Source organism: Eptesicus fuscus, chromosome 8 (assembly GCF_027574615.1).
Source record: "Eptesicus fuscus isolate TK198812 chromosome 8, DD_ASM_mEF_20220401, whole genome shotgun sequence".
Lineage (NCBI taxonomy): Eukaryota > Metazoa > Chordata > Mammalia > Chiroptera > Vespertilionidae > Eptesicus > Eptesicus fuscus.
The window spans coordinates 80151445-80165357 of NC_072480.1; the positions used below are offsets into that span (position 1 = coordinate 80151445).

Sequence of the window (13913 nt, forward strand, 5' to 3'; positions counted from 1 at the left end):
ATTGTATATATATATTATCTTTAATAAATCTATTTCCAAAATTTTACAATCTTAATCTAACATTATAATAACACATTATGCTTTATATAGCATTTTGTACAGAGTTCAAAGCTTACTAACTCAGGAGACCTAGAAAAATCTGATTAAACACATAATTCATGTACATATGTATACAAAATGAAAATGGATTTTCTAAGTTGACTGCAATTTTCCATAAGAAATTTCCACATCAAATAATTGTGGATCTCACTGTTATTGACATGAATTTAAAAAAATAACTATACATAAAAATAGGGTAGCCATTACTTACGCCATGCCCATTGCACACTTTTGAAGCATTGCAGGATGCTAGGTCTTTGTGATCAGTAACATAATTGCAACGTCCAGAAAGACAAAACTAAAATTTTAAAAACAAACATCAACAATGAAAATCAGGAAATGCAGAGTTGAACAATTGTTCTTGGTACAAAACAATGCACAAAATTTGTATGTACAGGAGAAGGCAAAAGTAGGTTTACAGTTGGGGGAAAAACATGCAAGTTATGATTGTTTACATTATTTACACACTCCTGTACTCTACTTTGTTTTGCATACACAAATGTAAACCTGCATAGGCCCACCACAGTCTTTATAAAACAAATGAATCTACACTAATAAAAGAGAAACATGCAAATGGACTATCAATCTGCTACACCCACCAGCCAATCAGGAGGGAATATGCAAATTAGTAGGACAAAGATGTCGGCTGCCCAGCTGCTCCAGGTGCAGAGTGGCCAGGCAGGGCAGGACACCTGCTATGAGAGGGAGGGCAGGGTGAAGGGATCTATAGGAGCAGCACTCCTGCCACAGCGAAGACTAAGACTGCAGACTACAGAGTCTGCAGCGAAGATGAAGATGGCAGACTCTGGCCTGAGTCTGCAGCGAAGCTGGCAGACTCCGGCTGGAGTGAAGGCCTGAGTCCCGGGTGCTGGAGGAAAACCAGTGCTGGAAGCCAAGGTAAGAAAGGCCTATTGCACAAATCTCTTCGTGCAACCGGCTGCTAATCTGTTAAATAATAGTGGTGAAAGTGGACATCATTGTGTTGTTCATGATCTTAAGGGAAATGCTTTCAGTTTTAGCCCATGAGGTTGGTTGTATCATTTTTATACATGGTCTTTATTATGTTGAGATATGATCCCTCTATCCCCACTATTGAGAGTTTTTATCTTATATGTGTGCTAGATTACATCTATTGATATGATCATGTGATTTTTATTTTTCATTTTGTTTATGTGATGTATCTTACAGATTTATATATATTGTACCAACCTTGCATCCCTGGAATAAATCACACTTGATCAGGTCTATGATTGTTTTTAATGTATTGCTGGGTTCAATTTGCTCAACATAATATTGGAAGTCCCAGTCATAATGATCAGCCAAGAAGAAAAAAATAAAGGCATCCAAGTTGGAAAGAAGGAAGTAAAACTGTCAGTGTATGCAGAAGACATGACACTGTAATATATAGGAAACCCTAAAGACTCCACCAAAACACTACTAGATCTAATAAATGAAATTGGCAAAGCTACAGGATACAAAATAAACACATGGAGATCCATGGCATTTATATACCCCAATAATAAACTCTCAAAACGATAAACTAAGAAAACAACCACACTTATCATTGCATCAAAAAATAATAAGGTAACCTAGGAATGAATTTTACCTAGGAAGGAAGTAAAAGGTCTCTACTAAGGAAACTATATGACATTGAAGAAAGAAATTAAGGTATATACAAACAAGTGCAAGCATAGTCCATATTCATGGATTAGAAGAATTAACATCATTAAAATGCCCCTACTACCCAAACCACCCTATAGATTCAACACAATTCCTATTAAAATACCAATGGCATATATCACAGAACTAGAAAAATATTTTAAAATTCTTTCTGGAACCAAAAAAGACACCAAATAGGAATCTTGAAAAAGAAATATAAACTTGAAGGGATCCCAATACAGCTATCAAACTATACTACAAGGCCATTGTAATCAAAATAGCCTGGAATTGGCATAAGAACAGACATATAGACCAATGGAACACAACAGAGAGCCTAGAAATCAACCCACACATTTATGGTTGATTTATATCTGACCAAGGAGGCAAGAGCATACAATGGAGTATAGATAGTCTCTTCAATAAATGCTGTTGGGAAAATTGGATAGGTACATGAAAAAAAAGAAACTAAAGTCCAGGAAGGGGCAGGTAGGGGGAGGGGTTGGAGGTGGATAAAGCTTAGGGGGAGTGAGACTCCTGCAATAATGTCAACAATAAAATATTTTTATAAAAACACCATGTGAACCTGGATTTTATGACATCATTCATTTTGATAGAAAATGAAATATTGAGAATTAGATACTATTTTCCCTTGAGGGAGCAGAGTACTAATTGGCATAAGCACAAAAATAGTCAACTTGTACTGATCACTTGTAATGTGGTAGGATCTGTCTTACCACTTTCTATGCATTTTTATAAAATATATTCATACTGACACTGTGAACATAATATTTTCATCCTTATCATATTTGACAAGAATTTATTTTACACCATTAAGGTCATGCCATGAATTATTGGCTAGGCCAATATTCAGTGCAATAAGTATTTTACTCACAGATTCTAGTGACCAATGCTAAATACAGCATTCTTGTAATTTTTACATTTTTTCCAACTTTAGTAACAATATCCCTTTGTCTTTCATATTATCGATGTGACCTTGAGCAACTTATTTATCTCTCCATACCTCAGTTTATCCATCTTGAAATTTGAAATAGTAATTACATCCAAGTGAATAAAAAAATACATAAAGATCATGAGGATGAAATAATTTAATACACATAAACAAAAGCAATGCATGACACATAGTAAGTGATCACTAAATATAAGTTTTACTTTATTTATTGATTTAACCTGATTTTCGTGCAGACTTTATGTTAATATTCCTCTATCCAAATTTAATTTAATTTAATTTGAATACATATGGGGCACCTTCTCAAATGATCTGTTGGCTTTTATCAAGTTATCAGATAGACTATCCAATATATGATGAATAGTCTAAAATTTAATTATCGTCTGATACTATTGGCATAAAAGAAGAAAAAAAGTATCAGCTTGTTGATTAACATAAATTGCTCTAATGAAGCCAGCAGGAATAATAAAATGTTGGACAAACCAGAGTTACCTGTCCACAAACTAGTATTTTCATTCTATGCTCTGTAAATATTGTCACTGAGGCAATAATAAACTAGTCATACTTCACTGGGTTGTTTTTAAGGGGTAAATAATCCAGAAAATGTTAAGACCCAGGCTTAGCAGATCATTTTGTAGTTGGCTCTTTTGTAAGGGGGGAAAAAAAAGCAAGAGACACCATAAAAGAAAACTCTGATCAATGGCTGGGATGATGTTTTGAATATAAACTGGCATATAAGACTTCCTTCTTTCAAAAAGAGACACAAAGAGTATCCCAGAAATAGGCACAGCACAGTTAAAAAAATCTCTAATATAACTAAAACTATATTTCCTAGGGGTAATGTCTGTTTATGTAAGCACATTTTCCTGTAGCCCTGTGTATTCAAATGGCTAAAATAGCAGTTAATAACAGTTAACATTATTTATTAATTTATTAGCAACATTTACATGCCACAAACCTAATCTTTTTGAAATTTCAAAGGCATGTATGTGCTGAGATGTTTTTATCTCCTCTAGAATACCCATCTGGCTATGATCATTTTGATAAACCATACTCCTGTTCTATATATTATCAATAAAAAATTCAAAGACATGTTGAATCACAACCCATATTAAGCAAAGTTGCATTCTGGAATACCAAATGCCTAACTCCATGCAGTATATTGTTCACTTAGAATTACAGTATTAAATTTAAGAATGTTTTATTTAGAATTATTATTTTGTAAAAAGGGAGAGATACATTTCTTCATGTCAATAAATAAGAAATAACATCTCTCTCTTTTTGTATTGATTGATCAATCAATCAATCAAGATACACAGAAATATCATCTATACTAACAAAAGGGTAGTATGCTAATTAGACCAAACATCTACTGGACATCCTTCCCGACATCCTTCTGGACAAAGCCATGGTGGCGGGGGCCAAGGCAGAGGCAGTTAGGGGTAATCAGGCCAACAGAGGAGAGCAGTTAGGGGTGACCAGGCCAGCAGTTAAGTGGTGGCCAGGCCAGCAGGGGGCCAGTTAGGGGGCAATCAGGCCAGCAAACAGAGGAAATTAGGGATGATCAGGCTAGTAGAGGGGCAGTTAGGGTCGACCAGGCTAGCAGGGGGATAGTTAGGGGGCTGTAAGGCTGGCAGGGTGGCAGTTAGGGTGTGGTCAGGCTGGCAGGGGGTAGTTAAGGGGCAGCCAGGCCATCAGGGGGGCAGTTATGGGGCTACTAGGCCAGCAGGAAGCAATTAGGGGTTACCAGGCTGGCAGGGGTGCAGTGAGTGAGCAGCGAGGCCTGCGGGCAGGCAATGGGGCTGCCAGGCCAGCAGAGGGGCAGTTAGAGTGCCCAGGATGGCAGGGGACCAGTTAGGGGATGACCAGTCCAGAAAGCAGAGGCAGTTAGGGGCAATCAGGCAGTCAGGCAGGTGAGCTGTTAGGAGCCAGTGGTCCCAGATTGTGAGATGGATGTCCAACTACCATTTTGGGCCTCATCCCTGTGGGGGCTCCCGAGGGGTCCCGGATTGGAGAGGGTGCAAGCTGGGCTGAAGGACCGCCACCCATGCACAAATTTCCTGCACTGGGCTTCTAGTCTATATATCCTATCTAATAAAATAGTAATATGCAAATTGACTGTCACTTGAACACCCAAGATGGCTGCCCCCATGTGGTCAAAGATAGCTTCCCCCATGTGGACACAAGATGACCGCCACAGGATGGATAGCAGGGGATGGCAGTTGGGAGGGAGCAGGTCTGCAAGGGAGGGCAGTTGGGGGTGATCAAGCCTGCAGGGTAGGGCAGTTAGGGGTGACCAGGCCGGCAGAGAAGGGAAGTTGGGGGCGACCAGGTCTGCAGGGAAAGGCAGTTGCAGGGGGACCCGGGCCTGCAGGGGAGAGCAGTTGGGGGGGACCAGGCCTGCAGGGGAGGGCAGTTAGGGGTGACCAGGCCGGCAGAGGAGGAAAGTTGGGGGCAAACAGGCTGGCTGGGGACCAGTTAGGCATCAATCAGGCTGGCAGCGGAGTGGTTAGGGGGTGATCAGGCTGGCAGGCAGAAGCAGTTAGGGGCAATCAGGAAGGCAGGCAGGTGATCAGTTGGGAGCGAGCAGTCCTGGATTGTGAGAGGGATGTCCGATTGCCCGTTTAGGCCTGATCCAGGATCGGGCAATCGGACATCCCTCGAGGGGTCCCACATTGGAGAGGGTCAGGCTGGGCTGAGGGACACGCCCCCCTCCATGCACGAATTTCGTGCACCGGGCCTCTAGTATATATATATAAAAAGCCAGAGACCATAATGCCGTCACAACCATAACAACCTAACAACCAATCCCTATGACGCCCACTGCAGCTAGCGAACACAGCCTGATTTAGGGGGTGGGACCAGCCTGACAACTCCCCCCTGTGGCCCCTCACCCAGGCCGCCCCACCCACAGCAGGGACCCCCCCACCCTGATCAGGGGTGTGGCCAGCCTGCAAACTGCCAGTGGCCCCAAGCCCAGGCAGGCCCCACAACCAGTGGGGACCTCCACACCAATTGGGGCCCCCATCAGGGATGGCCCCCACCTGTGCATCAGGCTTCTATAGAAATATAAAATCCTACCCGCCACCACTCCAAATCAACCTGCCAAAATTTCCTGAAACCATAAAATTAGATCACTGATTCAGGCTAGCAGTTTAAAGTGTAAAGCCTCATTCACACGTGAGGAATTCCCACCTTACTCCTTCCCCTTGGACTCTATGTCTCAAAGGAGGCATGCATGGTATGAACACACAAATTAAAGCTCAGAAAAGTCACTCTTTTGGGATCCTGTGGCACATACAGGCAGAGACAAACTCATCACCAAAAGCCAAGCACCAGACTGTCTCTTCCTCATCCCATGGCCTCAGCTCCAGAGAGGCACTCCCAATCACAGGATACAAGGAGTGAACTGTCTCAAATCTTCGCAGAGACAGGAATGCTCAGGAGGCCAAGATAATAGAAACCTAAGGACCTAAATACTGGGTCCACTCAGCACAAGGCCAAGGGGAGCTCAGACCAATTTGTTACCCGGATGCAATCTGCCATCCTGGGGCCACAGTGCGCTCTGGAGTATGTAACTGCATGGGGTGCTCTGGAGGAGGAGGGCTCACCCCAACCCCTGAGCCCCAGGAGCTCGACTGCCTGAATCACCTCCCCCACGCACTCAGCCCCAGCTGTGCCAGCAAAGCCCCATTGCTGGGGCGGGATCACAAGGGGAAGACTGGGGGATGGTTGGCCACATGTTCTGGAATCTCAGACACGAAGTGTAGGGGGCTCAGCACTTCGCTATGGACCCCTCCCACTAGACACCTGGGATAGCAGGGTCTGGGGAAGAGACTTAGTCTATACTCACCTTCTCGGACCCTACCTGATTCCATAGACCCTTTCCCCTATTCTGGCATCTGCTGGTCCCTCTTACTCCCCCAGTACTTCCAAACCTTCCTATGCTGACCCCAACTCTCCTTCTGTACCAGCTCTCTCTCTCTCTCTCTCTCTCTCTCTCTCTCTCTCTCTCTCTCTCACACACACACACACACATACACACACACACACACACAAACACTCACACACAGATTTCACCCTCTCCCTCCTCCACCCCCAGTCTTCTACCCCATACTTCTTCCTGCCCTGCTCTGCCCACCTCCATTCTGGCCTCCTGCCCCACACCACCCAGCAGCCCTGTTTCCAGGATAAATGGTTAGAACAAATATTCCCTTGGCCAGAAGAGACTCTCCAGGGAGCTGCATGCAGAAAGTCGCTCCCAGTCCTGTACCTGCAACTGCTCTGTCCTGCTAGATGCCAATCAGAAATTATGTCTCTGGACACAGAGGGTAGCAGAAATAGGCTGCTGTCCTTTGAAGCCCCTCATCAGGAGGAAGCTCTCCCGCGCCCCCCTCCCAAATAACAAGTTTACCATGCTGCCTCCCTTATCACTTTCAGCAACCCTCCTTTGCCCCTTTCCCTGGAAGTGGAAGGATTGGAGCACATCTATATACATAAAAGAGTAATATGCAAATCGACAAAACAGCAGAACAATCAGAAGGACTGCTCTACCAGTCACTATGAGGCGCACTGACCACCTCTCGGTCCCTCCCCCTGACCAGCAGGCTCCGATCCCTTGATGGCAAACAGGGAACTGGGGATGGGTGGAAGCAGCTGCCTGCAGCCAGGGAAGATGGCCCTGATCACAGGCCAGGCCTTGGGGCCATACCCACTCGCAAACATCATGCACCGGGCATCTAGTTTAATATATAAAATGATTGATAATTTTCACAAAGGATCACAATACATGAGAGTGAGGTAAAGACACCTTAAATTTCCAACCTCTCTAAAATCAGTTGAATAATTCAGGATAACAAGTGAAAATAGCTTAAAATTTTAATTAAGTATGATTCTAGGATTTGGCACACACAATAGCCACCTTTTTCCCAATAAATAAGAAATATCAGAAAGAGACAATTAGAAGATGAGAGATTTAAGAACTTATGGGGATTCTGAAATATAATGAAGGCCATTGATGGATAAGAAGGAGAATCCAACCACATCCAATACAATAGCATAGGAGAGAACCTAGCTGATCATCCTCATAGTGCTCAAGAGGAGCTGTAACCTCAGAGTCATATGGAAAAACAGGGAGAGAGCTGAAAGGGCGGGATTGGGAAGAGAGGCTAAAATGTGCTATTATTAATGGAAGCCTGTCCACAAAACCACAGAACTAGTTAGCTCTCAACCCTCACTACACACCTATTCCACTCAATGATACAATGCAGTCAGCACAATACTTTTTAAGCGCAGGGACAAAATTTGGAAGGGTATATTTTTTCTTTTTTAAAATATATTTTATTGATTATTTACAGAGAGGAAGGGAGAGGGATAGAGAGTTAGAAACATCAATGAGAGAGAAACATCGATCAGCTGCCTCCTGGCACACCCGCTACTGGGGATGTGCCCACAACCAAGGTACATGCCCTTGACCAGAATCAAACCTGGGACCCTTGAGTCCGCAGGCTGACACTCTATCCACTGAGCCAAACCGTTTAGGGCAGGTATATTTTTTTCTAAAGCAACTGAATTAATGGTGACTACAGAATTCAGGCTTCTCAAGTGATCTGCCATAGAATAGGCATTATCCAATTAAACTATTGTAAGTTTCAAGGCCTAAAAGCCAGCTTTCAAAATGAAGACTGTCATGAGACAAACCCAGTCACACAGACAAAGCTGCCAATTAGTTTTCTTTAATACAAAACAGTGTGGGAGTAAAAACTCATGGCAGCTTAAAGCTCCTGCTGAACAAAGCAGGTAAAGTCAAAGTATTCCTTCCTTCCTTCCTTCCTTCCTTCCTTCCTTCCTTCCTTCCTTCCTTCCTTCCTTCCTTCCTTCCCTCCTTCCTTCCTTCCTTCCTTCCTTTCTTCCTTCCTTCTTCTTCCCTCCCTCCCTTCCTCCCTCCATCCCTCCCCTTCTTTCCCTTCCTTTCCTTTTTCTTTTCTCTCTTCTTTTCCTTCCATGGGGATATTGCCCAGTTGGGCATGGGCTAATGATCAGACTTTCCCAGGTAAAGAACCACTGCTAGAGAAAAGAGGACTCTGTAAAGCCTTATAGTGCTGCTGGGACAAACCAGAGGACTTTCAAATGCAAGATTCAATTCCCACAGAACATTAGCTGAATTCCATTATTATGTAAGACTAGACGCCAGGTACATGAAATTCATGCACTAAGGGAAGGGGGTCCCTCAGCCCAGCCTCCGCCCTCTCCCAGTCTGGGAGCCCTCAGGGGGTGTCCAACTGATGCAGAGGCAGGAGAGGCTCTATCACCGCTGCACTCGCCAGCCTTAAGCTAAGCCAGCTTCTGGCTAAGCCGCTTTCCCCCTGTGGGAGTGTATTGACCACCCAGGGGCAGCTTCTGCATTGAGCGTCTGCCCCCTGGTGGTCAGTGTGCAACACAGTGACCAGTCATTCCACTGTTTGGTCGATTTGTATATTATCCTTTTATTATATAGGTTGGTAGAACACTACTTCATGGCAATGTTCAGTTGCATTTGTTTGTCTAGTTCCCATATTGTTTTATTTCCATTATTAAAACCATTTTTCCTATACATAAGATATAATTTCACTCTCACTACTTTTAAGATCCTCTTTCTTTGTCTTTTACTTTCCAAATTTTTTTATGCTGTATCCTACCATGGATTTCACTGGATTGATCCTACATAATGCTCTTTCAGCTTATTTCATCTGTGGGTTTATGCCTTTTGCCAAATTTGTAAATGTTTCAGGCATTATTTCCTCAAATACTTTTCCAACCTTAAATTCTTTCTCCTACATTTTAGGATGTCAATGTCTTGGATATTACATATTTTCTTAAAACTCCTCATATCCTTGAGGCTCTATTCATTTTTTCATCCTATTTTCATTCTGTTGTTCAATTTGGGTATTTTTTTTAGGGTTCTATCTTTAGCTTCACTCATTTTTTTCTGTGTCCCCACTATTCTGCTCCTGAGACCATTATTGAGTTTTTATATACAGGGTGGGGCACAAGTATGTTTACAGTTATGAGGACAGGAAACACAGAGTTCATTTTTGTATTATTATTTATTAACTAGAGGCCTGGTGCACATTTTCATGCACCAGTGGGGTCCCCTGGTCTGGATAGGGTCAAAACCAGCTCTCTGACATCCCCTGAGGGGTCCCAGATTAGGAGAGGTTGCAGGCCAGTCAAAGGGACACCACTGGTGCACGATAGGAGGCCATGGAAGGACGCGAGAGGTTGGCCAGCTGAGATGGGACCACAGGAGGGTTCCAGGGGATGTACAGTCTGTCTTGCTCAGTTCTGATCAGCTGGACCCCAGCAGCAACCTCACATACCAGTCAGAGTATCTTCCCCCTGGTGGTCAGGGTACATCATAGCAACTGGTCGACCAGTCGACGGTCTGCTCCCTGATGTTCAGTGCACATCATAGTGAGCGGTTGAGCGGCCTTAGCATATCATTAGCATATTATGCTTTGATTGGTTGAATGGCAGATGAGACAACTGGACACTTAGCATATTAGGCTTTTATTATATAGTATCATTGTATTATTTTCCATACAAACACCTGTAAACCTATTTTTGCCCCACTCTACATTGCTAATTGTGTGTTTCAATTCTAAAGTTTCTAAGCGATTCTTCTTTATATCTTCTTATCTCCTTGCTGGAACTTTCTATCATTTCATTAGTTTCCAGCAAATTTGCAAGTGCTCATTGAAATATGTTAATGATGGCCACTTTAGATTCTTTGAAGGGTATTTCTAACATCAATGTTAACTTAATGTTAGTTAATTTTTTTGATGTTATGCTAGTATGATGGGCGCGTGCACAAGCACACGTGTGCATGTGTGTGTACCATTTTATTGATTTTTTCTAGTTAAAGAATGATTAAATTAGTTAATATATATACTCTGACTTATTTATAGTAAACATTTTTTCACTTTGTTTTAAATGAACTTTGAAGGGAAGACATATTACTTTATAATGTTGTGACAAAAAGGGAGCGACATACTAAACTTGACAAGCTCAGGGAAGGCATACATGGTCAGTCTTATAAACTCAGAGACATAAAGTAAGCACATCAGATGGTCTGAAACTTAAAATTTCTAACTAAAAGGGAATCTTGGTGTTGATTCATGTCCTAGGCAAGTATCTTCCTTACCAAAGGTCAGATTTTATCTTAACTGAGCCTGTAGATTGTCCTTTTGCATCTAAAATAACATACCTTTAGAATGTCAGAGTAATCTTTTCCAGACCCCTCATGGCACAACTACTGCACCAGAGCTAGAGACCAGAGAACAACTCACTGCTATCTTGTTCCTGCATACCATCTCCATGTGCACTCAATGTTCATTATCAACCCTCCTGTACCCACCAGGGTAAAGGAAGTGTGTGTCTATTTGTATTACTTTTGATCCAGTCTCAGAGATTTCCCAGCTTTGCTTTCGCCAGTTTACCAATGAATTTTAGGTAACCACCCCTAAGGTCTCTCCTTTGATTCTGATGCACAAATCAGCAAGAAAACTACTATTCCCCAGAACGTTTTCTCCATCCTTTTAGGTTTTGCTTCCCAGCAATTGTTGTCAGTTTGGCTCAAGGAAACTCTTACAAGATTTTTTTCTTAGACTAGACATTATTTTGTGGACAATGTAGTCAGAACCAGTATGCTCCTTTGTGAATATTATTTTCATGTAAAAATGTCTTCTGTCATTCTAAAATGTTTACTCATTGCCTTTTTCTTATTTTTCATTTCTTAAAATGCTGTTTCTCAATAGAAATCATTTTAATTAAAATATAAGATAATGCCCTAGCCAGTTTGGCTCAGTGGATAGAGCTTTGGCCCTGCAATTGAAGCATCCTGAGTTCAATTCTGATCAGGAGCATTTAACTTAGTTGCAGGCTCAACCCCTGGCCCTGGTCTGGGAAGTAGGGAGGCAACCAATGGATGTGTCTCTCTCAACTCCATGTTTCTCTCTGTGTGTCTCTCCGTCTGCTTCCACTGTCTCTAAAAATCAATGAAGAAATATCCTGAGGTGAAGAGTAACAAAAAGCATTGTAATATAATTATGCATTTTTTCCATTCAACTAGTTTTAGTAGTAATAGTTTAAAAATCAGTTATCCATAATGTTCCTTAAATATTTTAAGAAAAATTAAATAAAGCTTAGATTCTGTTTTATTACTGTGTCTTATGGAAGGGCCACATTTTTAACAAATACATTATGCTTTGGAGAAAGAAATAAGCTAATAAGCAAATAAATGTTTTGCTTTGGTTATAACCATATTCATTCTCATCATTACTGAAATCTAAATATTTGTTTGTTGTCATTATTGCTGTACTTAGTACTCTGATTGCTCCATTCTACATTTTTAGCACATTAATTGATTCATTTTGCCCTTTGTTTATAAAAACTATTGCAGACCAAATTCTAGCCTCATGTGTGAGAAGCCCATTTTAAATATCTATAGGAAAGTTCATAATAAAAAATGATAAGAAACCAAGTATTCCATTGAACAACAGAAATTATGATCTTTGAATCTTAAGACACAGGAACTAGTTTGTAAAAAATAAATAAATAAATCTTAATCTCTCTCTCTTTATCTGTCTCATACACATACACACACAGATATTCACACACACACACCATATATAAGATCAAGTAAAATTTATATTTACCTTATTATCATCACATATAGTGCCATCAGCTACATAGGTATTATCTGGAATTGTGACTTTTGAATCATTTCTTGTAGCTGCTGACATACATACATGGCCGCCAAGGTAAGTATATTGAACATCAAAATTTCTCGTTTCCGTTATACGTGTATGTGTCCAGTCGCAAACTATCTTTCCACACAGGGTGTTACTGGCAATATAAAGCAGAGAAAATTCCCCGTATGTCACTTTGGGACACAATTTATTAGATAAATAATGATATAAAATATGAGAATAATTCAAAATGTTACTCAGATCATAACACCAAAGCTATTCAGAGCATACACCATATTATTAAGTGCAACATATAAATTAATCCATATGTACTAAATTCATCTCTCACTTGAATTAGGTGACTCATTGCAGAAAACACAGACACAGAAACACATACGTGCTTTTGGAAAATGGATAGTTTTTAAAATACACACAAAAAAGGACATCGCCCTGAACGACAGTTTCCAAAGTCATCTCCCAGGAAATTCACTTCTTCTGCACATAGATACGTTCCACCTTTAGCAACTGAAAATAAAAAGTTCCAATTACTCATCTTACAAAAATTAAAACTAAAGTGTAGTACATTAATACAGAGACATCTAGACAGCAGCAAAATCCAATCAATGCCATCTACTACAAGTATTTGATGTCTCCCACTGACACTTCCAGAATGAGAAACACTCCCAAAAACTACCCCCTTGAGAAGAGAAAATGTGGCACCATCTTGCAGAAATGGCTTAAATGTCACTCATTTACTTTCTGATATACAATTCTAATAATCTACTCCCTGTATACCAATCCCATGAAATTCGCCTAATGTCCTCTTCTCTTGGTCTTATATTTACTAAGCTCATTTTGCTCTTGACATAATTCAAAGGTATTTGGATTTGCAAATTTATTTTCAAATTTGGATTTAAATAAACAATATACTTATGTGGATTTTAGGGTGAGTTGCTGACTTTAGAAAAACACAGTTCCCAAATGAACCCCTGAAAAACACACATAGCTATTACATTTTCCAAATAACTCCGCACACTGTCTAGCTGGATCTTGACATATCCCCTTATAGCAAAAGGCGGTTTTATTGTTACATGGTTCTAAATCAATAGCTTTCATGTCTGGCACACAAAACTCAGATGTTCCAGTGCAATATTCTGGAAAATCACATGGATCAATGCTTTTCCGACATATACGTCCTCTTGGGAGTAACTGTGAGGAAAAAAAAATGGGGGGGGGGCAGGGGTAATACATTTTATTCAAATGACTTGAAGTACTTCCCACATGGCAATGAATCAAGTCTTACCACACTACTCCAAGCAAGGTATTATTATCTGCTATTATAATTTACATAAACTGTCATTATAGTTAAGAATCATGAGAGGTTAAATGAAATATCAAAGATCACATACTACTCAGTACTGGAGCAGGAGCGGTATAACTCAGATTCCTGACTGATGCTA

The 13913-nt window shown here is 41.1% G+C and overlaps 1 protein-coding gene across 2 annotated transcripts in view; it reads right to left on the minus strand.

Moving 5' to 3' along the window:
• LOC114232389 (A disintegrin and metallopeptidase domain 3-like) overlaps nt 1-13913 on the minus strand; it is a 109333-nt gene that overhangs the window by 25558 nt on the left and 69862 nt on the right. For both annotated transcript variants that reach the window (XM_054720029.1, XM_054720030.1), the window contains 4 exons: nt 13467-13662; nt 12888-12978; nt 12421-12610; nt 311-397 (listed from right to left, as the gene is read on the minus strand). In XM_054720029.1, the coding sequence (XP_054576004.1) occupies nt 311-397; nt 12421-12610; nt 12888-12978; nt 13467-13662 (564 nt within the window). The remainder of the gene's footprint in view (nt 1-310; nt 398-12420; nt 12611-12887; nt 12979-13466; nt 13663-13913) is intronic.